Below are 26,332 nucleotides of genomic sequence, written 5' to 3'. Positions count from 1 at the left end.
CATTAACTTGCATTTTATGAACCACCAAGGACCTCGGTTTCAGCTTAAAACCTTCTTTACTGTTCAAATGAAGAAAAATAGTCACCTACATATTGGATGGCCTGAGGCACATATTTTTGGCTATCCCTAATTTTTTTATTGCCAGAATTTGAAAGGTGAGACTTCGCTACGAATGTTTTATGGATGTTTTAAGTTTTATTCATGCATCAGCTCAAAACAGATTGATCTTGAGATTTATCGAGATTAAGAATGAGAAATCAATATTGTTAATCAATATCGTTTATCCACATTGTGTGCACCAAGTAAACACTGACACAGTCAAAACGCGTCTTTGAAAAAAATGCTACTTACACGTCACAGTTTTGGTCAATGATTTCAGCCATCCAAAACTATTCCTACCAAATATTTCCAGTTGCCAAAATTTCGATGCATCACTACAATCTCTAGAAAACCAGCTTACATCATTAGTAAATGTTGAAAACATGGGCCTGTGAACAGCATCATATTCCTCAACTGTTATTCACCACAGTGATCGTTAAACATAATCATTCCCATGAGAGGCTGCTCGAACATTTATGGGTCTCCCAAGATGTTTTATGGTTAGCAGCAGCCGTTGTGGGTGAAAGGCTTCCTACGGCTTCTCTAGACACAAACCCGATCTAGGAAATGAGGTAAAAGAAATGATTTTGAGCTCTTTTGCCCCAGGTTAAGCGTTCCTGTGATTGATACAAGCCGTTTCAGAGCAGCGGCGCTGGCATCAGTTCCAGCTCAGTGAAGCTATTATCCCACAGCTTTTCTCCAGACCGAGGCACATTACTATTGACATTTTGAACCTTTTTTGGCATTTTACATGATATATGAGCTCTCGACTTGTGATTTTTAAGGCTTTAACTGCATATGTTTTTAGAGAAACATATAAAACTGTTTTATGTGTCATTCAAGTTCAGACAAGCAACACCCTAACCCTAAAACTCTAAGTTACTAAATAATGGCATGTTCTACAATGTTATAACATGATACCTCAAACTCTGTGGCTTCCCTTAATTGTTGAAAAGAAGCTTTAGCATACTTTTAAACAGTGAACTTATTGTGGAAATAATATGACTTAACCACATAGCATTGCTTGTGACCTGTAACTTCTAAGCACTGTGGCAGTGTGGATGTTTGCATAGACAAACATCAGTCATATTTTTTTCTGAAATCATTCTTTCTAATTATATAGATGTTATATTATGTGGCCGTGTACCATATTGTTCCACATTTATTTGCACGTCTGGGCTGTAAGAGCATCTATTGATCCACGAGCCATTAAAGCGGCATTATTGCAGACAGAGAGTGTAGCCATAAAGGCCACTGTCTGCAGACGGGACATCCATCAGTTCATCCATCTGAAAACTAGTGCTTATTCTCACATCATTAGCTGTGACACACACAAACCAAACGAGTAACATCTCTTCAGTTATTTAATCAATCAAAATGATTGATATTTGCTATGCTTCTGTAGTTTCTTACGCCTGTTTACACTTGATATTGATGAATCTTGTTGATGAGAAATGTGTCTCCTGTAACCACTTGAGGTTGTTTTTTAACAGGAGAATCTCTGGTTTTGTAACTATACTGCACTGTATCCGTTTTTTTTAAAGGGGTGGTTGATTGCGATTGAACTTTTTTGATGTAAGTGTGTAATGTTGCTGTTTGAGCATAAACAGTATCTGCAGAGTTACGAAGCTGAAAGTCCAAAGCAAACAGAGATATATTCTTTTAAAAATTCTGTCCGTTTAATGCCTACCAAAACGGTTGGTAGGGACTACAACAAGTTATTTCCCGGGTCATGACATAACGAACCCAGATAAACCCTGCTGCTGGGAAAAGGCATCAAAGAGGGTTAGGCCATGCTGAGCTGTTCATATGTGACCATGGACCATGAATTTAGATTTATACATCATCTGAAAGTTTTCCATAGATGTATGGTTTATTAGGATCAGACAATATTTGGCCGAGATACAACTATTTGAAAACCTGGAATCTGAGGGTGCAAAAAAATCTAAATACTGAGAAAATCACCTTTGAAGTTCTCCAAATGAAATACTTAGCAATGAATATTACTAATCAAAAATTAAGTTTTGATATATTTACATTAGGAAATTTACTAAATATCTTCATGGAACATGATCTTTACTTAATAATGGCTTCCCCCACCAGTTGAAAATAGAAAGTGCTGTGATAACAGAGCAGAGGGATATGCTAAATGCTTTTAATGAGCACTTTGGAAAGGCAGGTCATATATTTGAGAAAACATTGGGTGAAACCTCTATGGTTCAATATAATTCCCAGGTAGAAACAGATGAAATTCCCCATGGCGAAACCAACATGGAGGAATCTTGGAATAATATATCCCTGGCGGAACCTTTATTCCAGTCACTACCAGGGGAAGTGGTTGATGATATTGTTTCTTCTTCAATCCTTGAGTTTACGCCATTCTTGGAATCAAAAGTTTTACATGTTTTGCAGAACATTGATTCCAAGAAGGCAGCTGGGCCAGATGGACTTGATCCGGGTTTGTTAAAAATGGCAGCAGAAATTATAGTGAAACCACTCACTTATATCTTTAACCTGTCCATTTGCACAGATACAGTGCCTACTTCGTGGAAGCAGGCTTACGTCACACCATTATTAAAATCTGGGGATCCATCTGATGCAAATAATTACAGATCTATCTCAAATCTTTCGGGTTTAGCTAAGGTTTTGGAGATTTTAGTGTCTGATCAATTAAAAACTTTTTTGGTTTCACAAAATATTCTTAACAACATGCAATCTGGTTTTAGATCTGGCCACAGCGCAGTTTCTGCCTGCTTAAAAGTTATCGATGATATAAAAGTGGCAATTGATAAAAAGTTATTCTGTATGGCTTTGTTCATTGACCTTACTAAGGCATTTGACACAGTGGACCACTTCATGCTAATCAAAACCTTGTTGAATACTGGTGTTGGTCATAGAGCTGTAAATTGGTTTCACAGCTATCTCTCTAAACGGATGCAAATTGTAAGACATGGGAATGTAACATCTGACCCTGTTATTCTAAAAAAGGGTGTCCCACAAGGATCAGTTTTAGGTCCTTTGCTTTTTATTATCTATATAAATAATGTTTGTAGTGAATTTAAATTTTCACAGTATCATTTGTATGCCGATGACACAATTATGTATTCTTGTGCCTCTACACCTGAGGCTGCCTGTGCAAATTTGCAGTCAGATTTCACCTCATTACAATCCATTACAAAACTTTGATTTGAAGTTACTTTTAAATGCAAAAAAGACAAAGACAATGGTTTTTGCCCCCGTAGGTACTAAAGTCCCAGTTCTTGCTATTAAGACACTCCAAGATGAAGCTATTGAACTTGTTGAGCGCAGGATGCGACATTGGTACATTTTTATTTATAAAGCGATTTCAGGTATCTTGCCGTCTTATATTTGTTTAAAATTTGTTCGTATCCAAAGTACATATCGATTAAGATCTAGTGATGTACTACTTTTTAATCTATTTGGGTATCTGGCTTGATAAAGGTTTTACCTTTAAAAAACACATTGAAGCTCTAGCTATGAAACTTAAGTTCACTCTGGCATTCTTATATAGATTAAAATTTTGCTTTTTTAGGACTATAAGAAAAAGACTGGTTGCAGGATTATTCCTGTCTAAGATAGATTATGGGGACATCATCTATCAATTTGCTTGTCCATCTACTCTGTCAATACTAGACCCTCTTTATCATGCGGCTCTCAGGTTCATTAAAAATGCTGGCTATCAGACACATCATTGCATCTTATACAATATGGTAAATTGGCCGTCACTTAAATCGCGCAGGATGCGACATTGGTACATTTTTATTTATAAAGCGATTTCAGGTATCTTGCCGTCTTATATTTGTTTAAAATTTGTTCGTATCCAAAGTACATATCGATTAAGATCTAGTGATGTACTACTTTTTAATCTACCAAGAATGAGGACTGAAGCAGGAAAGAGGGGTCTGTCTTTCTATGGTCCTTCGTCCTGGAATGAACTACAGTCTAGACTAAAGATTGGTGCGCCAATTTCATTAGCTTTTAAAAAAAGAATATTGGATATGCGGACGGACATGTGTAATTGCTTTAATTAATGGTGGGTGGATATTGACTTCTAGCCACTATTTTGCTTGTTTATATATTTTAAACTCACTGCATCTTCACATGCAAATATTTTGTAAATTTTGTGCAAATCTGCATTGTATTTTATATTGTAATTTATTGTCTTGTAACCTATGATTGCACGTGCTATACAGGACTCACTTGTAAAAGAGACTGTGTCTCAGTGGGACTTTTCCTGTTAAAATAAAGGTTATATATAATATCCTAATTATTTTTGTCATAAAAAGAAAGATTTATAATTTTGACCCATACAATGTTTTTTTTTTTTTGGCTATTGCTAAAATATATCCCAGCAATTTAAAAAACCTTTAAAGCATTAACATGTTAGTCTGCACCCCATAAACACAATCAAGCCTAGAATAAAAATATACGGTGAACCACACATTTAACAACACTACTGTTCAAAATGTTTGGGGTTACTAAGATTTTTTTATGTTTTTAAAGTTTAAAATGTAAAATTTCTTAAAAAAACATTTTCCTTGAAATCACTCTAATATGCTGATTTTCTGCTCAATAAATATTTCTAATTATTATCAATGTTGAAAATGGTAGTTCTGCTTAATATTTTTTGTGGAAATGTAAATTTTTGTGGGGCCTTTTTTCAGGATTCTTGATAAATAGAAAGTTTAAAAATAACTTTTTTTTTCAAATAGAAACATTTGTTATATTTTTATAAAACTTTTAACCAGTTCAATGTATCCTTACAAAATAAAAAGTATTATAAACTTACTGACCCCAAACTTTTGGATGACAATGTACATTACTTAAAAAAAAGCTAAATACATACATTAATACATACATGCAAACATCAAAAATTTGGCAGACTACTGCTGTTATTTAAGTTATTAGTTATATTTTAGCTATATTAGCAGCCTGTGTTAATTGAAGTTCACTTAATGTAGCTCTGCCACTTTTTATTGCAGTGTTTGTTGTCTTCTGTATTCCGTTTGTGTAACCACAGCGTGAAGGTAAGGTTTCTCTGATCTCTATATCTCTATATTGTCCCGGAGACATCAGAACATCAGTATTTGCACTCTAATGTGATCATGTGCGTTTCCGACCACCTCAAAATTTACTAAAGTTTGTGATCACAAAATGTTTTTGACTTTTTGTTTTTTTTGTACCAGTATTTAGTGGATTGTACTGTTTACTTGTGATAGCACAAGAAAGGTATCAGGTGTAAAACAGCCCTCAGTAAACAACACCCAATGAAATAGAGAGTGTTATGAGGAAGGCATCCATTTGCTCTCAAACACAAGCTGAACACTGTTAAAAGTGGTTGCATAACAAGTAATCATAGCCTTATACGCTGCTATATTTCCATCGAAACAGGAACAATAGCATTATAAGCGATGTTCATGATCTTATTCTCTCTGGTGGCAGGAACTCTTTAGTGCTTGAAGGCAAATAAGTATTTGAGCTTGTTTTCCCTCTCGTGTATGGCTTTATAAATCAGTATACAAAATGTGCAGAGTAAGCTTGTTCAAATCAAAGAACTTCCTGTCTGCTTTATACTCTTCTACAGAGAGAGCATCTTAAATTGAATCAGTGTCTATGGCTCCACAAGACAGGAGCATTAGGGTGTTGGCTGGGAGTGGTGGACAATTGATTCAGCTAAGAGAAAGTCGGAGAGAGAGAGAGAGAGAGAGAGAGAGAGAGAGAGAGAGAGAATTATGGGAGAGAAGGAAACAGATGGGGTGCAGTCTGTGTGTCGAGAGAGATTGGGAGAGAGAGAGAAGGGTGATTATGAAGAGCGAGTGACATACTGCGGCAGCGCCATACTCGTTACGCTTGCTTATAGCTCTTCTTCAAGAACATTTTCATGGAAGATGAAGAAAATGAATGTATGTGGTATAAGAGTAGCCTTGTTAATGCAGAGGCGAATACAGAATGATCTCATTCATATAATGGTATCTGTATTAAAGTGTTCATGTACATTTTTTTACTTTTGAAAAGACACTTAAATGTAAAAGCTTGGCTGTATCTAAAGCATAATCCCTCGTGCATCTTTAGAGATGCACAACAAATCCTCAAATTTACTCAAGCAATACCTCCAAATCTCATAATTTATGGATAAATATTATTTAAAAAGATAATTTATTTACACATTTCATTCTGCCATGGGTAAATTGGATTATTACAAGTACGACATACAAGTGAAGCATGGTCGAACATTAACATGTGTATCTGTATAAATCTATATAAAGATGCACATGTGTTCAGTATTTGGTCACACTTTAGTTTGGGGAGGAAGTCCCACTATTAACTATGCCTAAATAACTCTTAAGTTGCTGCTTATTAATAGTTAGGAAGGTAGTTGTTAAGTGTAGGATTGGGGTAGCATTAAGGGATCACAAATATAATCACGCACAATAAGGCATTAATATGTGCTTTATTTGTACTAATAATCAGCCAATATTCTATTAATATCTAAAAGTAATATAAAATCTGTCCCTAAACTGAAGAGTTACCCAATATTTGATTAACTTGGTCCAATGTATCTATGGTAAAATTACACAAGTCAACAGGCATATGAGAAGCACAGTTACCTGCAGAGACTGTACCTCAATGTACAGCTAAAAAGAAAACCACAAACACTCAGACATTACGCATTAAGATGTGGGTTGTTTTAAGTCCATGTTTAGCTCCAGGATGCCTCCTAATGCAAGTTGTCATGGTGATAACCAGGAACAGGACTGGAATCTTTAGTCTCAAAGAAGAGGAAAACAACAGAGATGGCAAGAGAAAACAATTAAGAAGTAAAGTCTTTTCATGTGATGTGGAAGAAGCAGCAGAAAACCCCCCCACATTTATTCATTTAACTAGACACTTTTATAGAAAGTGACTGGAAGCCAGCAATATTAGCAGTCCCAAAAACATCTGCGTAAATCTGCATAGTTTTCCTTTTCAGTCTGTACTTTTGTCTTGTTGTACAGTTAAACATCTAAAAATTTACCTGAGAATCAAAACTGCATTAGACAATAAAAGTGTAAATAACATAACTTGAATTAAGTTTGTTTTCTTGTCCTATTTAAATTTAATGTTTTTTTACTTGTTTTGAGCTAACAGTAGAGAGGGTATAAGCTTACAATTTGCCAGCGGCGAGAAATACTCTGTATTAATAATAAAAACTTGCAATTTTGCAATGGTATTACAAAATTTTTACTGGAAAATGTTTTCCTTTTTTATTCTCATTTCAGTGTAAACCAGAAATGAAAGTGCAGAAACAGAAAAAGAAAATCTATTTTAAATGGTAATGAGTGCCTTTATTTATATATTAAGCTGTTTTTCTTTGGTCTAAGCAATCAGGTTGGGGCTGGATGCTTGTTCCACAGTTGAAGGACAGTAAAAGAACTAAAACTCAGAAACTGAATATTTAATGAGGACTGCATTAAGACAAGTCTATATTTGTTTGTTGCTAAACTTCTTGCCGTTACATTCTGGCACTATTTAACACTTGGCATTTGTTTACCATTGCAGTCCCAAATTAGCTGTTACTGCTTTTACTATTCTGGGGCTGGGCTTCATAACCCATGGTTAAAAACCTGTGAAGAGTCAGGTTAAATGTCACCTTATGTTGTATTAGGTAGTGGTTGTTGAAGGTTTCAGTGCTCATGTGTGTAAGGATACAAGAGACGGTTAGAAATAAATGTCCTTTGGGAGCTGAACCATAACTTGCAGAGATGCCAATGCTCCTTTTGTCCTCTTCTCTTGTGACAGTGGACAGGTGCCTTTGATTATTCCCCCCTGCTTACCCTCATGACCATATGATCACCATCGAACAGGGAGAACTGACAGGTGCACAGATGGCTCACCATTGCAGTTCTCCTTCATACTTGTCCATCTGGGGAATAAGTGGAGATTGAATGTCCCATGTGACCAGGACAGGCTGTGATGTAAATGGAGTGAATGCTCTCTCCTCCTCTATGGTCAATTTCACTGTCCATGACATAAAGTAGTTGTTCCTTTCAGTGCCTTGAGAAGATAATGACTTCATCCAGGTAGTCTGAGTTACATAAAATGGGACAAGGAAAGTTCTCCATGTGTACCGAAAGGAAAGGCCCTGCATTGCCAGTGCTTCTGGATTGTTGAAGGACCTTGACTTTGCTAATGCCAGAAGGTGCCTTGACAATATTTCGGAAGTCTTTACACCAGCAGTGTATCCTGCAGTCATTATGTTGTTCCTCTTGGCCAGTGGTGTTCAATCCAGGTCCTGGAGGGCCATCAGGTGTTGCAGAGTTTAGCTGCAATTTATCCCAACATACCTGCCAGGGCGTTTACCTTGGTTCAGGTGTGTTTAATTTATTGGAGCTAAACTCTGGAATTGGACCAGGGCATTGGCTCTCCACAAGAAGAATTGGACACCCCCGTTCTTGGCCAAAGGACATTCCAGAGATAATTTCCAAAAACAAGGTATACAACACACCACTATCTTACTTTTAGTCAGGCTTTGTCCCAGCAACCAGGAGCGCCAGGAGTTGTGTTGTAAGACTTGCTCAGCTCTTAATCTTATAATTTGCAAACCCTACCTTCCCAGAATCAGGGATACCATAAGGTCCCTCAATATTTTGAAACAGAGTTGGCTATAATGGCCATTGTAGACCCTTGGATAAGAGTGATAGCAGTACTCAGTAGTACTCACGACAAAATAATCTTGATCTTTAAATAACCTTGGGAGCATTTGGACAGTCCGGTCTTGAGTACTACAACAGTGTGGGTACTTTGTGGACTCATATTATCCCCTCTGTGCTATTTTGTCTTCAGACAGAAGCACGCTGTGTGTGTGCTGCAGAGGTTTGTGTGAAATTGAAGCAAAACCATACTTCATTCACCCTAAAAGGAAAGCTTATTTACACTTTGTGAATTGCTCACATGCTCTTCAGGTCTTTGACTTGACTCGGACCCTCTTGACCCTCTTCTGGTCTCAATTATTACCCTGACTCTACTCAGGTATCGACTCTAAATAGCTGGTCTCGACTAAGACACTAGGTGATGGGTATTGTTCCCCTTACCACCACTACTCTTGGAAGTGATGCATGGACTTCTTTATTTCTGAAGAGAGTCTGAAAGAAGATCACAGGGTGGCTCATCATCATGTCCTTAGTCATTTGCATAATAGACTTTTGTTAATGCATATAAACATCTGTGTGCCATTTCTTCAAATTCTGTTCTGTTTCTCCATAGTGTGAAAGTCGTGGGGAGTTGCTGGTCTCTCTGTCCTACCAGCCTGTTACTCACAGGCTTAATGCAGTAGTCCTTAAGGCCAAACACCTGCCAACCATGGACATCACAGGCCTGTCAGGCAGTAAGTACACAGCACACCTACAGTACACACAAATATATACATATATATTCAAATTATCCCGTTTATGATGCCAACAACTTGTCATTAACCAAATTCTCATGTCTTTATTTCCCTTCTCCACCTACAGACCCTTATGTTAAAGTAAACGTCTTCTACGGCCGCAAGCGCATTGCCAAGAAGAAGACGCACGTGAAGAAGTGCACACTCAATCCCGTTTTCAATGAATCATTTATCTATGATGTTCCCGCTGAGCTTATGGCAGACATTTCTGTGGAGTTTCTGGTCATCGATTTTGACCGCACCACGAAGAATGAGGTCGTGGGTCGCCTGGTTCTGGGTGGTCAGAGCCCAATTCCATCAGGGGTGACTCACTGGAGGGAAGTCTGTGACAACCCAAGGCGGCAGATTGCCAAGTGGCATAACCTTATAGAGTACTAGTGTCTGGCTAACACATGGGGAAAGCAAAATGTATTATACCACTTCCTTCCTGTCAGCCCCTCTATATAAAGAAGCCCATTTAACAGTCTCTCCTTTTCCCAGAACAGATTGAATGAATGAGTGGATGTGTCAGGACGTAGGTCCAGGAGCAGTCTAACAGAAAAGACACCTAGAAAGTTCTCTAACGAACTCATTGCAAAAAAGACTCGTACATCATAGCAAAGAGAAAAAAAAAATGAGAGTCAGTGTGGTTTTTGGCTCTGATTAGACATTGCAAAAGTCGATTATAAGCAAATTATACCTGGATGAGAGTTATACCACAGTATCCTCAAAGCCTTTCATCAGTATATCGCCATATTCACAATATACATACACTACATTAAATTAGCTGCATGCTAGAAATATTGAGACACTTTTATTTTTAGGATGAAGGAAGGTTATAAGAAAAAGTCAGTTTTAAGTCCACTTAAAAAAAAATAATGGAAATAATGGGGTGAATGTTTTGATAGTGGATGAAAGGGGACACCATCATGAGCATTTTTGCTAATATGCTAATACTTACCACAGAAGACAAGTTTGAAATAGGGCTATTATTCATATCCAGCTAAAATTGAGATTAGAATTCTGTTAAAAAGAATTCTGTTAAACAAACAGTTAAACAAAACCTGGTGTCAAGGCCAAGTTTTCAGCCAACCACCAACTGAAGATTACAGTCTGTCAGCTCAGGATTAAAAATGAATTTGATTTATGAAAATGCTCTGATGTTCCACATAATAAAGCCAGTCTACACTTTCCCCGTCTTTATGCTGTAGCTGTTTATTTATTTGTAGCTGTACTTATACATTATTGTTCATTTCTCCATGTTGTTGGCGCATCTCAACATATCTATTATTCATTGATTTAAATTCAATTTGGTTGTTCCTTTTTTTATGCATATCTATGCCCATTTCCATTTGTACCACAAAGAATGTTTTGACCCAGTTGCTGTGCTACCATAGCATATAGATCAGGGAAGGCTTGGTCAAAAAAGTTGGAGGGAAACATCAATTAAATAACAGTCAAAGCCAAATGTGACAGATATTAGCATATTTACGCATTGTCAAATTTGTAAATTTTACGTGTACTGTACCTAACATCACAGTTTCTTTTACCATCAAATGGGTTTTTAAAGGCCACACTTAATTCCTAAGGCCATTAAACTCAATCTTAACTTCTTTGGTCAAGATGTACTGTACATAATGTATCATTAGGTGTAACACTTGTACTTTTCAGTTTTTTTCGTAGTACAATTGAATATCGTCAGATATACATTTGAACTTTTGACACAAATGGTGTCATGGAAATAACTAAATTTAGCCACCCCGACTTAGAAATCATAATTACTTCAATAACCTCTTTGGCTTTAAGCATGTCTGTTCTTGGACTCATAGCTGAGACATATGCAGATTCAGACCAGTTTTTGCACTTTCTTAGAGTACTGTATTTATTTTTATGATTTGTGTTCAAAAGAAAATATATATATATATATATATATATATACATATGTATAAAAAACCTAATATCTATGATAGGACTAACAACTGACCAAATCAAAGTTAGGATTTTGGCATGAGCCAGTAGCCTTTAATCAGTGGCAGCTGTCGAAAACTAACCAAAGTAGATGGACCAACGTTTTCTTTTGTTGTGGATATCTCACCCCTGAGTGAAATGAGTTTTGGTGACCATGATGAAGCTGCTCACACTGCATCTTCAGACAGGCCTCTGAGTCCATGTTTGGAGGCATGCAAAATGCATGTGTTCCCATTGATGTCATTTGGTGCCCACAGCCCCTGAGACAGATTACATGCATTATTCACAGTGTGAATGGGCGCATATTTATTTGTTAAGGCAGAAAGTGGGAAGGGGAGAGGAGAAAAAGATACGACTCATTAGAGATATTTCATATTTAACATGTGAAAAATTAATATAGCAGCAAAATAAGCCCCTGCCTTCTCTCCACCATATCTGCAGTCAAGCTCATTGAGATTTACCATTGTTCATTAGGAAAAAATGAATCCCAATGATGTTTTGAAGAAAATTAAGAAACCATGTGCCCATCGTCTTGCTATTTCACTTACAAGCTATACATTTTCAACGGTGAACTCTTCCACCCTCTGTAATGTTTTTAACCCTGCATGCATTCACTATTCAAATTTCTGCGTCAAAACTGGTGTATATATTACAGATTTAGTGGTTTATATGACAGCAAAACCCACTTTTGTAAAAACGACAAACTACAAAATGCAACCTAAGTGAAATGATACATGCGTGTTTTTTTATTTTATTTTAACCCTCAGCTCCTTGTGTTACTTGGAACTTTTTTGATCTTTTGGGCATAAAAAGCTTGTCTTATATCGATAACAATAGAAATAAAGATGGATATAACCAATTGTAAATGAGTGTTTGTTCCACAATGCACTGGTGGGCAGTAGCACTTTCTGTTCTTCTTGTATCTAACTGTTTAACTTGGAATGGAAATGGTTTCTTTTTGTGTAAACCTCCTCTTTTGGAGCGCTATCTGCCCTGCCACTTGTCCCTAACAATCTCCCAGCTTTTTTGTGCTGTTGTATGTTGTACAGAAACATTGAAAGCTGAAAAAGACCAAAATGAGATGAGAAGAAAATCATTGTAATGAATATATTAATCCATTTGGATACCACAGTGTTGATATGGTTAAAGTGCAGTGATTCAGCTTTATTTTAGGTGTCCCTAAAACCGCTGTACCTAGATGACCTGGCCTTTTCAATATTTGTAAGTACAAGCAAGTTGTCTATGTATAATTTAAGTACAGTGAATAACATTTACTTTATATGCCCAGGTAAATACTGCTCATTTCACTACATGAACTTCAGGGACATCTAACATAAAGTGTGAGATGTAATCTTCTTGAGGGCAAGATATCTGCATACTGCTTTAAGATTATGCTAAATACAGTATGTTACACTAATGCTGACTTGTACTGTATGTTGAAGTTGTTAACACAATGGACGTGCAAATAAAATAATAACTGATACACTAGATCAGACCTTCCCCTCTTTCTCTGCTCAGAAGATGAATTAAAACCAAGTTATAACTTGAGCTTTAAGCTGTCGCCTACTCCCCCCTCATTTTGCTAAATTTTCCAACTGCAAATTTTCCATGATAATGTGACAGATCCAAAAATAGGAATAGTTTGTCAAGCAGAACTGTGGCTGGTTCCATAAACTGTTAAAACTAGTCTTGCAAGTTAGTCATTTATGGTCATAACTTTTTTTAGTTAGATACATAAAATGGTACCGCTTGGTACTGTTTACCCCTTAGTAGTTGGTAAGACAAATTCTTTTGACACAGTCTGAACACAGTAGCTGTCTGTGCAACTGGCAACTGTGGTTACATTACAAGAAAATTGCACAAACTAAAAAGTATTAGCATGTTTTTTTTTTTTGGATAAGCACTATGATAATGCATGGTATTTATTATGAAGTACATTTGAGCACCACTTAAAGCAACTACATTTTTACCTTGAATCATTCTGATGGTAATAAGGTAATAAGTAATAAGGCGAATGGCTTCTGTTTCTTTCCCACACTCCCCTCCAAACTTCTGCTTGTAAGCTTCACTTCTGAGATGCCTTCATCTGATTGATGTCTGAAGGCAGCATAGATGTATCCTTCACTGACTTTGATATCCCACAATATTTTGTGTTCAATTCCATGTGCTAAAAAATAAAAATGGCATCTGAAAGTTGTGGTTGCTGGTCAGTTTGTGTCCAAATGTAGGTTTTTGACCAACTTTTTCTGGCTAGAAATTCGTATTGTATTAACTAAATAGTCGCTTTACCACCAAAGCTCTCTCTATTTTCGGTCAATTTACACAAAAAATGTAAAAATAAAATAAAATCATGGACTTGATTTGAGAAAGCTAAAAGAAATAACCACATTTGTGTTGTTCGCTGTCAGAAATGGCACGTTCGGAAATGAATACGCAAATTTACAATATAAAAATACGCAAAAATACAGAGGATTTTTTTTGTTGTGTGTACAATCTGCAAAACGTTCGCGATGCAAAAAAATTGTACAGCAAAGACGGGGTGACACTAGAATATCAAGAGTGCAAAATAGACGTAAGTAGGTACGTGAAATCGTTAATTATATTAACCATGGTACCAACACAGTATTTTAGCCATTAAATCAGATTATACAACATAAAAAAGATTCATAAAGCTTCTTAATATGTATATTCTACAATATTCATGTATTTCTCAATATATTTCTTTTTTGCATTCTTACACATGCACTTTATTATAATTTTACAGTAATAACAATAACTGTGCTAACTATATAAGTGAACTATGTAAATTTATTTATTATATTTATATTTATATTTAATTCATATAAATAATATTTAAGTGTAATTGTTCGTCAATGGACCCTTTTCACAAGACTGTGATGACGTGTTTTACAGTCATCATCATCGTAAATCCTCGAAAGGATTTTTTAAAAATGTATGCACATTTAAACAGTATTCTTTGTATCATATCACTTTTGCATCAAATTACACACACACACACACACACACACACACACACACACAAAACAGTTACCGCTAATACAAGAGTGTTTCAAATGCAGTGTCTCTGTTTCAAATTTTTTTCCCCTTTTATTGAAAGTCATGAAACTATCGTGGAGTTTTTATTTTGCTATTGAAGCTAATTGGAATGCAAAAAAATATATATTCTACCATTCACTGCTCTTCAAGTTAACCCAACTGCAACTACGACGACTTCCGCTGCTGAAACCCGGAAAAGAGAGAAAGGTCCATGGGCTAAATGTAACCCCGCGGGCTTTAGGACCCGTGCTTCTCCAGTCCTCCATGGCTCTGTATGTTTACAGTGAGAATTGTATGGCAGGAATTTTCTAACATCAAATATTTAAACATCATTTGCATCGACACAAAAGTCCCAATGGAGATAGAGATCCTGTGACACAGGTAAGCCATCAGTCGGCTTCTAACCATAGCTTTATCACGTACAGAATCACACTCTTTGATATAATGACTGTAACGGCGGCGCTTAATATGTCTCTCCCGTTTATTTGATTTGATCGACTCGAGTGTTTGCTTTAATGCAACTCTGTCGCTTCACAAACAAGCCTAACAATACTCATTCACATCGATGAACGCTGTGCAGTTTCAAAAGAGTGTTAAAACTTTCGCAGGGTTTTTGGTGATCACTAAAAGTTTATAAAATATACTTTTATTATATAACTAATAAAGTTAGTCTTATACATCTTTTTTTTGTATGTATTCTCAGAAGTTAACTCAATGCATGGCGTCGACGCGTTCGGTATATTAAAAACATAAACTATAATTTAATTGCAGTTAATCTAGTTCTGTCAGTCTGTTCGTGTCAAACTCGCTCATGAAATAATAATGCACTTCTATTGCAATTTGGGTGATGTAAAATACTTTTTCTTGAGGTCATGCTAGTTTTCCTTCTCGACTTTTTTAAATCAGTGGTTTCTTGGTGCAGCTGCCACGCAATGACACAAGGCCTTAAGTTAATATTAAAAGAACTGGCTTTTAAACTTGTAACATAGTGACCTATTTATTACAGGTAATGTTGTTAAGTACATTAAGTGTGTGGTGACTTGGCCAAATAAAAGCCACCACTGTAATTTAATTATGTTTAAGCTAAACAATAAATTGTCACAAATATTATGAAAGCTTTAGACACTGTTTGAAAAAGATCCCTCATTAATTATAATTTTACAGTACTTTGAAATGCTTACTACAAATTGTTCGTCAAAGGGACACGCTGAGCGATAGGTAAAAGTTGATTTTATATTATCTGCTTTATTTTCTACAATTTTCTATGATATATATGGGCTATAACATTTTTGCAACCTTGTAGTTTTTGTGTTGGAAGATTTTGTGACGTCTAAATACTATTTAAAGCCCTTATTTTTCTAGCAATAAACATGAAGTAAATAAATACTGTGAATATTTATAATAAATAAATGATTGTGTCCGCTTGAATGATTTAAACCCTTTGCTATTTATTTGATAATAAATCCATTTATTGCAAACAAACAGTGATTTATTGCAAAAAAAAAAAACAATGGACTTTTTTTTTTTTTTTTTTTGTGTGTGTGAAGAACATTTTCTTCAAGTGTCCCATAAACAATAACAATGAATTATGAAAAAAAAATCAAAGGAAGTAAAATGATTTTACTATTATTTATAAAACACACACACACAAGATACATAATTAAAAAGAGCTGCTCATAACTGAAAACACCACTCAGCAGTGCTGTTTCATTGTCTGATATTGTTTCCATTGAAAATCCTGTAGATGTGCTGCTCTGAAGTAACTAATGCAGCATCACAGTCTGTGACAATGGAAAAATAAATCAGACAGGGGTGCACTGGCAGATAATCTAATATTGACCATGTTTAATGTAACCCACCCTGTGGATGCTTCGCTCGGTCACATGAATAGCTCGACAGAATGACTCACTTCCTCTTCTCCATCAAACTGAAGCTCTGGTGTCTAACACAGCCTCGACAAGTGCTGTGTTTCTGGGTGCAGTCAGTCTCTACTGCTGTGTTGAGCTGCAGTCCTGCGCTCATGCAGCGGTCAGCTGGAGTCAGACGCTCAGTGCTTCATTGTTTGTTATGATGGCTTGACAAAGAGTCCAACTCCTACTACAACTCTTATATATCTGTCTGTCTGTCTGTCGTTATGTTATCTATCTATTCCTTTAATGTCATTTTTTTTCAGTAGTTGCCCTGTAAGATATTTCAATGTTTTTTGAAAGAAGTGTCTAATGTTGACCAAGTAACATGATCCTTCAGAAATCAGTATAATATGATGATTTGCTGCCCAAGAAACATTTATTAATATTATCAATTTTGAAAAAAGTTGTGCTGCTTCATATTTTATCCATCCATCTGTCCACCCATCCATTCATCCATCAGTCTGTCAATCATTCTTGAAACTTAAACTAAAAACTTGAAGTTTTTAAAACTATTGTAAACAGGTTTTGCTTTTGTTTGTTGTGGTGTGTGTTTCAGTTCTTTGGATGGAGTCCTCGCGGAGCACAGGGGGTCACTCCCGCGAGTACAAATTGGTGATGTTAGGAGAGGGGGGTGTGGGCAAAAGTGGTGAGTGACGTACTTTACTCTCTCTCTTTCTCTCTCTCTCTGTCTGTCTCTCTCTCTCTCTCTCTCTCGGATGTTAATGTTACTTTATTGGTTTTATTGTTTTCCATTCCCAAGTCTGCATCTGTCATTGTCAACAGAAGATTGAATGATTTAATTTGGATTGATCATCCAAGGTTTTAACATAGACATGGATTAATCATTTATTAGATGTTATATTATGCATTTACTGAATGCATAGAGTAAATTTATATTTCATGCAACTATAAGAGCAGTTCTCAGAAAGTATTGAAGAAGATATTTTTGTTTCCCAAGTAAGTATAATCAGTTGGAAAGTCTTTATTTCGATTGGTTGGCAAATTTCAGAAATAATTACTATACATGATGTCCGTATTTATAAACCGGTTGAAAATGACTTATATTGTGGTAGAGTTTGATCATATTGTCCACCTCTAATCACTTCTGATCACCTTTGATTTGGCCTGCCATAACATATCGCATATAACATATTATATATCTTTTACTTTCAATAATGATTGTTTTTGTTTTGTGTTGAAATGCCCTAGTAAAAAAAACCTATGCCATAATTGATTTAAAATGCATTCATTTCATACTAAGTATGCTTCAAACATATCACGTAAGACTTACTGATATAAAATTTTAATTAAACTTTATTTGGAGTATTTCTTTATTGCACAGTGAATGTTTTTTAACATTATGCATAAAATGTGTTTTAATATCACTATTAATAAGGATTGTGTGATCTATCAGTCTTTAAGTGCAAGATATTGAAAGTGTACCTGAAGTATTCTTGCAGTAGTTCCACTTCAGCACAATCCGATATACTTCAGAATATCTTTCTGCACACAACTGAAGTGCAGCAAGTACAAAATAAGTTGTTCCAATTTGGCAGACTTTAAGTATAACAGTTTAGTATACTACAATTACAATTGCAGGGCATTTTTATTAAGCACATAAATATGTAAATATATTTGTAGTAAACTTAGCACAAAATTAATGCACAATTAAATAATAATTCACTAGGGTGTAGAAAATTAGAAAATACATTTGACAACATAGCTTTAAATAAGCAGATTAACAACAACTGACCTTATTTCAAACATATTTCAACGTTGAAGGTTGGTCATTTGCCGGCTGGGATGTCAAAAGCACTGCAAAACCACAGTTTTCACACTTTTTGAGGAATTCAACCTCTTATTGACTGATATTTATCCATGCATACTATAATGACAACATAACGTGAGTCATCTTTTAGAATAATGAAATAAAAAAGAAAATGCACTATCCATTTGCCCATGAAAATGTGGTGGTTATATACACCTTAATTTAAAACAATTTGAAAATAATGGCACCATGCAAAATGTCCTTAAAGGGATAGTTCACACAGAAATGCTCTTCGAGTGGTTTTCTTTCATCATAGCCCATTATTGTGGTCTGGTTTCACAGTTTTAGACGTACAGTCACAGGCAGGGCTGACAATAAAAGTGTGGGTGTTGGCTCAGTGCTCACTGCAGAAGGCTCTTTAAGGTGACTGATACTCTCTCTTTATATCGCTGTCTCCATGAGAACAGAGCACAGAGCACACACATGCTGACTGCAGGGTGTGTTTACTCCACATGAGGGAGAACGGGGAGATGTTTGCACTCTTCTCATTGAATTTCATGGTACCACAATTATGTAAGAACCCTTATTCTCTTTGTCTTGTAGCCATCATCATGCAGTTTATAAGTCACAGATTTCCAGAGGATCATGACCCCACTATCGGTAAGGAAATTATTAACATGCCCTCTTAACTCATCAGTCTAGTCTTTTACATTTCAGATTGATATTGCGTTACATTTATGTGATTTTGTGTCACAAGTATAGATGACCAAAGAATTTGTCAAAATGCGGCCCAGTTAATCTTTGTCTAATTTTTTTTCCTATCCAAGTTTAAAAGAACAGTTCATCCAAAAATGAAAATTTACTGAAATTTAGGCCATCTAAGATGTAGATGAGTTTATTTCTTCAGCTGAACAGATTTGTAGAAATGTAGAAATGTTCATCACTTGCTCACCACTGGATGCTCTGCAGTGAATGGGTGCCGTCAGAATGAGAGTCCAAACAGCTGATAAAAACATCAGAATAATCCACACCACTCCATTCTGACTCTCATTCTGACGGCACCCATTCACTCCAGAGCATCCTCTAGTGATGGAATGATACATTTCTCCAAATCTCCAAATCTGTTCAGATGAAGAAACAAACTCCTCTAAATCTTGGACGACCTGAGGGTGAGGACATTTACAGCTAATTTTAATGTGCAACCTGTTTGGAAACAAGTAATTTTTTCGGTAGTTGAACAGAAATTACACTTTAAGTTACTATACATATATATTTTACATGCCATGCTCTCTGTCTGTCTTTGTTTAACCTGTTTTCGTTGATTTTTCTTGAGACTGTCAGGTGTTTCGAGTCTATAAGACATTTCAACGTTTTTTGAAAGTTTTTGAAAGATCAGCATTTATTTGAAATAAAATTCATAAGAATATAAATGTCTTCACTTTTACTTTTGATTAATTTGTTTCCTTAAAAAGCCTTTGAATAGTACTGCATCTTCTGTGTCTTTACTAAATGTCCCTTCCCCATTTAAGGTTTTTTTATTGTCTGTTAAGCTTGTTGTTGCGATCTCTCATCAACCTCCATGCCTGTGTTTTTCTGTTCTTAGAGGATGCCTATAAAACACAGATCCGCATTGACGATGAGCCAGCAAACCTGGACATCTTGGACACAGCAGGACAGGTAGGCAGATTAACGAAGGACACATGGAAAACAAAACAAGAATCAGACAAACAGTAAAGTGCAAAAATCTGTCCGTGGTAAACTGTGGTGCACAACTTAACACTTTATTTTGCAGACTATAATAAGGTCCTTCTTCTTCAACCAAATGTGTCTCACTTCCCTTTTCCTGTCTCTGTCTTTGCGGTTGTCACTTCACAAGACACGCAACAGGCACAATGTTTCTCTCTCTTAATCAGCATCTTTTCCGTCACTGGATCACTCCGCAATGTTATAAAATGCATTAGTCATCTCATCACGAGTTTAATGAATAAATTTGCCTACAGTATAATAATGTAGTGTTTAAGGTTCATTTGGGAGCATTGCTGAACCATTCAAAGAGCGTTTCATAATTCATCTGTGGTATAATGTTGATTACGACATAAATAAAAATTGGACCAATCTAAACTGACCTCTTGTTTTTTTAGAACAAACAAAACCCTTGTTTACAGGAATGCATTGTGGTGCCAGAAATATAGCCACAAGACCTATATGTGAGATTGTATTTGAACAAGAGACTAAAGTGGTAAGATCGCTTATTAAAGGGATAGTTCACCCAAAAATGAAAATATGATGTTTATCTGCCTGCACTTTGTTTCTTCAGTGGAACACAAATCAAGATTTTTTTAGCTCAAACCTTTGCGGTTTATCAGTTTTATAATGTAAGTGGATAGGAATCACGGCTAAAACGTACAATAAATACAAATATACACAAACAAAACCATATTAAACCCTGTGGCTCGTGACGATACACTGATCTGTAAATATTAAATAATAAATTGATCTGCAATCCAGTGACAGGGACATATGTTTTAAAGGACAAGACAATAACCTATAGGTCTTATTAACGAAGACTCGTCATAAATTTCGTCATATTTTTTAATCATCATTAGTTTTAGCTTGTCATTTTAGATGACCTTTCGGATGTATTTAACCCTCATCCGTCCCTCCCGAACCTATAACAAAAGTGTCCCCTGTGGGTTAATACCAAAAGGCTAATTATGACACTAATATATGTTTTTTTTTTGGTCCAGAAATCTTATATTGATCCATTTTTATATATAATCTTTTTTCTAAATATTTATGTAGGTTTTTATATTATTCTATTCTATTTGTGTTATACTATGTGGGTGATTTTTATTATATTGACCTTTTATTCTGAATTTTGTTTAGAAAATATAAGCAAATGAGCAGTTTTTGTACATTTTCACCAAAAAAAAAAAACAAGACAAAAAAAGGAACTAAACAAATAAAGAGACAATTTCAGCAATTTTCATCAAAAACCAATAGACGGCAGTGAGTGTATCTGATGCCATCTGGTGGGAAAAAATGACATAAAATTGCGTTTTATGATTACAGCCACTAGAGGGGCCTATAGAACCCTATGGAGATTGAAACATGAGAAATTAGATCATTTTGAGGCTTCAGTTTGGTTGTTTATGGATTCAAATATATATTGAAACATTACAAAATCCATATTTTGTAAAAAAAAAAAAAAAAAAAAAAAAAGTAAAGAATTCAAACTGAATTATAACCTAAACATATGTATTTTCATACAATTTCATCGATATAAAAGAAAGATATAATATATTTTTTAAAAATATAGGTATGGTCTCCACCACATCACTCAAATTTAACTGTTGAGTCAGAAAAGAAGAAAAATGGCATGACCAGAACAAACATGAAACATATTATAATGTGTTCTATGGGAGTGTGTGTGTGTGTGCGTGTGCGTGTGTGTGTGAGTGAGTTTTTTCAGCATTGGGGATATTCTCTAGTCTCAGCCCTTTGTTGGGTGTAAATTTTTTACTGGATTGTCTAAGATTTCGTGTATATATATATATATATATATATATATATATATATATATATATATATATATATATATAAATATAAATAATCAAATGTAATAAAAATCCGTTTTCTCGTAAATTCCATTCATTCCTATGGGTGTCAAAATGACCTGCGAGGGACACATGTACGTGTATATGCATTGCTTTGATCGTTCTCTGTAGATCTCACCTTCTCACACGCCACGATTGGTTGATTATGTACCATACCTGCATGTTATTACTTTGGATGTTTTAGGCAATATAGAAATCCTGTCAAGGAAGCGTCCTGGGAAAATGGCTCATATGGTCACCCTACTTTTGTAGGCTATTTGAATGGATAATATAATGAAATCCCTTTCATTGCCCAAAAAACCCCTAAGCAGTTGGAAGTGGAAGGCAGACTTTGAAGCCTTTAAGCAACTCATGAGTTTGAGTTTGTGCATCAGACGAAACCAAGCCATTCATTCACACAGAAACACACACAACATGCAGACTTATTAGAGATATGCACTGACTGGCTGTTGTCACTAAATCTGATAAATCCTGTAATTTTGCATGATACACACAAGGATACAAGACAGCGAGTTAGTAAAGAAGATCTGTTTGTTTGACCCCAGGCGGAGTTCACAGCCATGCGTGATCAGTACATGCGAGCGGGTGAAGGCTTCATCATCTCATACTCCATCACGGACCGCCGCAGTTTCCAGGAGGCTCGCCACTTCAAGCAGCTGATCTACCGCGTGCGGCGCACCGTCGACACCCCCGTCGTGCTGGTGGGGAACAAGTCTGACCTGGTCCATCTCAGACAGGTGGGACGCTTTACCTCAAACCCCTGTAGCTCAGAAATATTCACACTGTATTGCATTATATTGCATAAACTTATTGAACCAAGATGAATCCCATTCAAAATACTACAGTCTATAATGTGACATTTAAGCAGTTATATAACACTATGATGATATATTTTTATAGGCCAACCTTTAGCATCAGCCTGATTCCCTCGACAAAAACCAAACTGGATTTTGGACTACTTGGGAAAATAAGCTCTGTGACCCACAAAAGTTTAAAGCCTGTTTTAAAGTCTAAACACAGTAAAAAGCTAAATGCAGGCTGTAAATGAACTACATCAAGAAACTCTATGCTCTACTCTAGCTTTATTCCAAAACCTTTTCCCTGAAGGTTTGAGTTAAAATAGTTAGCAATAGCAGGATTATAAACACAATGAGGCTGTGAAAGTGGCCACATTTAGACGCTTGTTATCGTCCGCCTTTTTCAAGACAAGTGAAAGCTATACTTCACTGATGTATTTTATGTTGTGGAATGAAACCTACATTTTACATTTCATGAAAGTCATTTTTCAAAGTCATTGCCCCTAAGGTCTTTTAAAGCTCCAATCATTTCCCCTCTCTCTCTCTTTCACATGCCTTTGGCTCATGCAAAGCTCCTCAATCTTAAGTAGCTGCCAGACAGTTTGTCTCATCTCTGTCATGGAGAGTCGCCGTAGGTGATCTTGCAAAGGTTATCATTGGCTGTACACATGATTTTGAAGGATGTCTCCCAATTTGTTCACATTCAAAGTTGTGCTTCATTTCTTTAGCCATAGGCTGCACTGTGTGTGCATTGGGAGATATAAAGTGTCTTGAAAATATTTTTTATGTACCTTGTTCTAGATCGCGGTTATGGAAATTAACATTAACGTAGATTGCATTAAAATCTGTTTTGGTTGTTAATTAACTCATAATAATTCATCTTAATGAATTAAACTTTACTGGAGTGTGTTACCGTGATGCGGTTTTATTTAGGTCCATCAAAAGGCTATAATTATTGTTATAATTTTACATATATTTCTTAATTGTATACATTTTGCTATAATTATTATGAATTAAATATGCATATATAATAAATTTGATATATAATGATAACCTATAAAAACATACATAAATTGAGAATTTCATTCTGTTTAAGAAATGTATTCAGCAACGATGCATTCGTCTGGTCAAAAGTTGATTATAAGGTTGCAGAATATTTCTTTCTACAATGGTTCTCTCGAAAACTATTGAGCGTTGCAGCTGTTTTCAGCATTATATATGATAATCTGAAAAAGATTATTATCAGAATATTAGAATGTGCAAATAAATGACCCACTATTTGTTCACGTCTAATCGTGATCTAATGTTGGAGGCTCACTAGGCACGAGCTAAATGAAGGCGTTTCGACTGAAGGGCTGTTTGTTTTGTCTTCACACGTCCAGGTGTCTGTAGAGGAGGGCAAACAGCTGGCGAGGGAGTTCCAGTGCCCCTTTTTCGAGACCTCAGCGGCGTTCCGCTATTACATCGACGAGGTGTTCGCTGCACTGGTGCGTCAGATCCGCCAGCGCGAGGCCGAGATGCTGAGAGGCAGCGAGAGGAAAACCAGACGCAGCCATTCCTTCTGGAGCCGCCTCAAAGCCCCCTTCCATAGGAAACAGCAGTCCGAGCACTGAGAGAGGGGCATGATGGGATACCACGCAGTTCTGTTAGGCCCATCTCCCTCAGATGGTGTGAGAACTGCATTTTTAGTTTCTGTCTGATTGTCTCCCAATCATTTGAGTTCGACTTAGCCCTCACTGTGCAGGACACGCTCGCTGTCGTCATTTGGGACGTGGGCTGATTTACTGATGTTAGGGATTAGGAAAGAACTAATAAACTTGACAGTAGTTATTGTTTCATTTTTGGACAGCGTTATACTCTGTGAATGTTGTACCGCGTGTTTTAAAGGAGGGGAATGTAAGAAACTGGTCGTGGAATGATTGGCTACATGTGTTTTTTGTGAAAAGGTCACGTCAGACTCTGGTTTAGAGATTTGCTTGTTGGAAAAAAATGAAGGTTGAATGAGTTTAAGAGAGCAGACAGCAAGAGAAAGAAAAGAAAGAAATGTGTCACAGGGTGGGGAAGTGGGCAAGGGTTTACAGTAGAAATATTGATCTGCTGGTATAATGACTACTGTAAACCAATTTGTTAGACAGGTTTTAAAAACCCTTGATGTAGATGCTTTAGCCTCTTCTCAAAAACTGAGTGAATAACATGTCCAGGTGACATTTCACCCCTCTTTTCATTATAAATAAATAAATGTTTTCATTATAACTGGAAGCACATTTCACCCTCAGATTCTCTTAAACATAATGGAATGTTTTACTTTTGAGTTTTCATCATTCACACATTTTCATTAGATAATCGTAACTGTAATACAGTAATATTTTTACTATTTAACTAACACATACTTTTTATTAAACAGTAATGGGAATTTTTTATGGTAATGCAGATTTAACAGTGGGGTTGATTTATTGTAATGAAAATGATGCAAAAAGAAAATGCTCCTAAAAAAAGGATTTATTATATTTTGAACTGAAATATGACTTGGAAAAGTGACATTAGGTGAACTAGGATGTGTTTGATGGACACTGAGCTGTATGAACTAGTTAAAATACACTGTATGAATGATTTTTATTTTTTTAAATCTTGCTGAGCAATATTCGGGTCCACCTTTAAGCACATTAACAGACTGACAAACTTGATTATGATGAAAACAAAAATAGTTTCCTTTTTTAAACAGGGCGATTTCTGTTCCAGTGCTTTCTGAAGTCAGTGTGTAGGAAGTGAAAGACCTTAATGTGTCCAATGATGTGGATTTCCTCTCTTACACATGCTGTGCACTCGCTATGAATCAACTTTGAATAGTATGTCTGTTCAGTTTGGCCTTTCATGCAACTTCATGGCATAGTTTTTCTTGTGATTATTATATATTTTTTTATTTTTAAGCAGAATGGGTTTACTATATTTTCCTTTATTTATTGTCATCAGAGATTCTCAAATAAAATTCACTTTACCAATCTATAACAGTCTGATTATTATTATTATGATTAGCCTGATAATTTATTGTAGCTGGAGTTATTATCAGTAATATTACATTTATAGTTTTTAGTTTATTGGCGACCCCTGGTGGTTGTTTTATTGCTAGTCTCGAGAAACCAACAGTTCACTGAATTTATGCAGGCGGCAAGGAAGTCAACCGGAAGTTGAAGTCGGCCGCGTGCCGCCATCTTGTAGCAGAACTTCACTTGCGTTAGCATCCCATTGACCTCCCATTCATTTTGGCGTCACTTTGACAGCGAATAACTTTACATCTGAGGCGTTTAAAGACTCCGTTTGTCCATTATTTATTTCTAAAGATACACGACAATGTATAAAGGGCTCCATTGCCTTCTATGTTACATTATGGCCCCGTAGAAACATTTTTTGTAAAAATAGTCTAACGATTGCGTCATAACCACTCGACTCTCTGTCGCATTACCGTACAGACAGGAGGAGAAGCTCGCAGGCAATTAACTTAATATGGCGTACTGGCGTTACATTTTAAAATACTATACAAAATAATTAATCAGAATACTTACTCCTGCTCACTCACGCCAAAGAACTCCCCGCTCAAGCTCGCCGTCTCTGCAAGATTAACGATGGCAGTTTGCACGCACAGCTACTAGAAGATTTACATCTGTCAGACAGGTTGCTGACGTCATCAAGCTTAG

At 36.0% G+C, this 26,332-nt stretch overlaps 2 protein-coding genes across 2 annotated transcripts in view; both read left to right on the top strand.

The window, feature by feature from the left end:
- The window catches only part of syt11a (synaptotagmin XIa), a 29,364-nt gene extending 18,968 nt beyond the window's left edge, over positions 1 to 10,396 (top strand). The window contains exons 3-4 of the mRNA XM_059509957.1: positions 9,364 to 9,484; positions 9,612 to 10,396. Coding sequence (XP_059365940.1) covers positions 9,364 to 9,484; positions 9,612 to 9,922 — 432 coding nt within the window. The 3' untranslated portion in view covers positions 9,923 to 10,396. The remainder of the gene's footprint in view (positions 1 to 9,363; positions 9,485 to 9,611) is intronic.
- A 4,355-nt stretch (positions 10,397 to 14,751) lies between these two features.
- rit1 (Ras-like without CAAX 1) lies at positions 14,752 to 24,880 on the top strand. The gene is made up of 6 exons (XM_059509956.1): positions 14,752 to 14,929; positions 17,015 to 17,104; positions 18,830 to 18,886; positions 19,830 to 19,903; positions 22,389 to 22,580; positions 24,023 to 24,880. The coding sequence occupies exons 2-6, from the start codon at positions 17,023 to 17,025 to the stop codon at positions 24,251 to 24,253; spliced, it is 636 nt and encodes a 211-aa protein (XP_059365939.1). The 5' UTR covers positions 14,752 to 14,929; positions 17,015 to 17,022; the 3' UTR covers positions 24,254 to 24,880.
- The last annotated feature ends 1,452 nt before the right edge of the window (positions 24,881 to 26,332 follow it).

Source organism: Carassius carassius, chromosome 25 (genome assembly GCF_963082965.1).
Source record: "Carassius carassius chromosome 25, fCarCar2.1, whole genome shotgun sequence".
NCBI lineage: Eukaryota > Metazoa > Chordata > Actinopteri > Cypriniformes > Cyprinidae > Carassius > Carassius carassius.
This window is presented reverse-complemented; position numbering and strand designations above follow the sequence as displayed.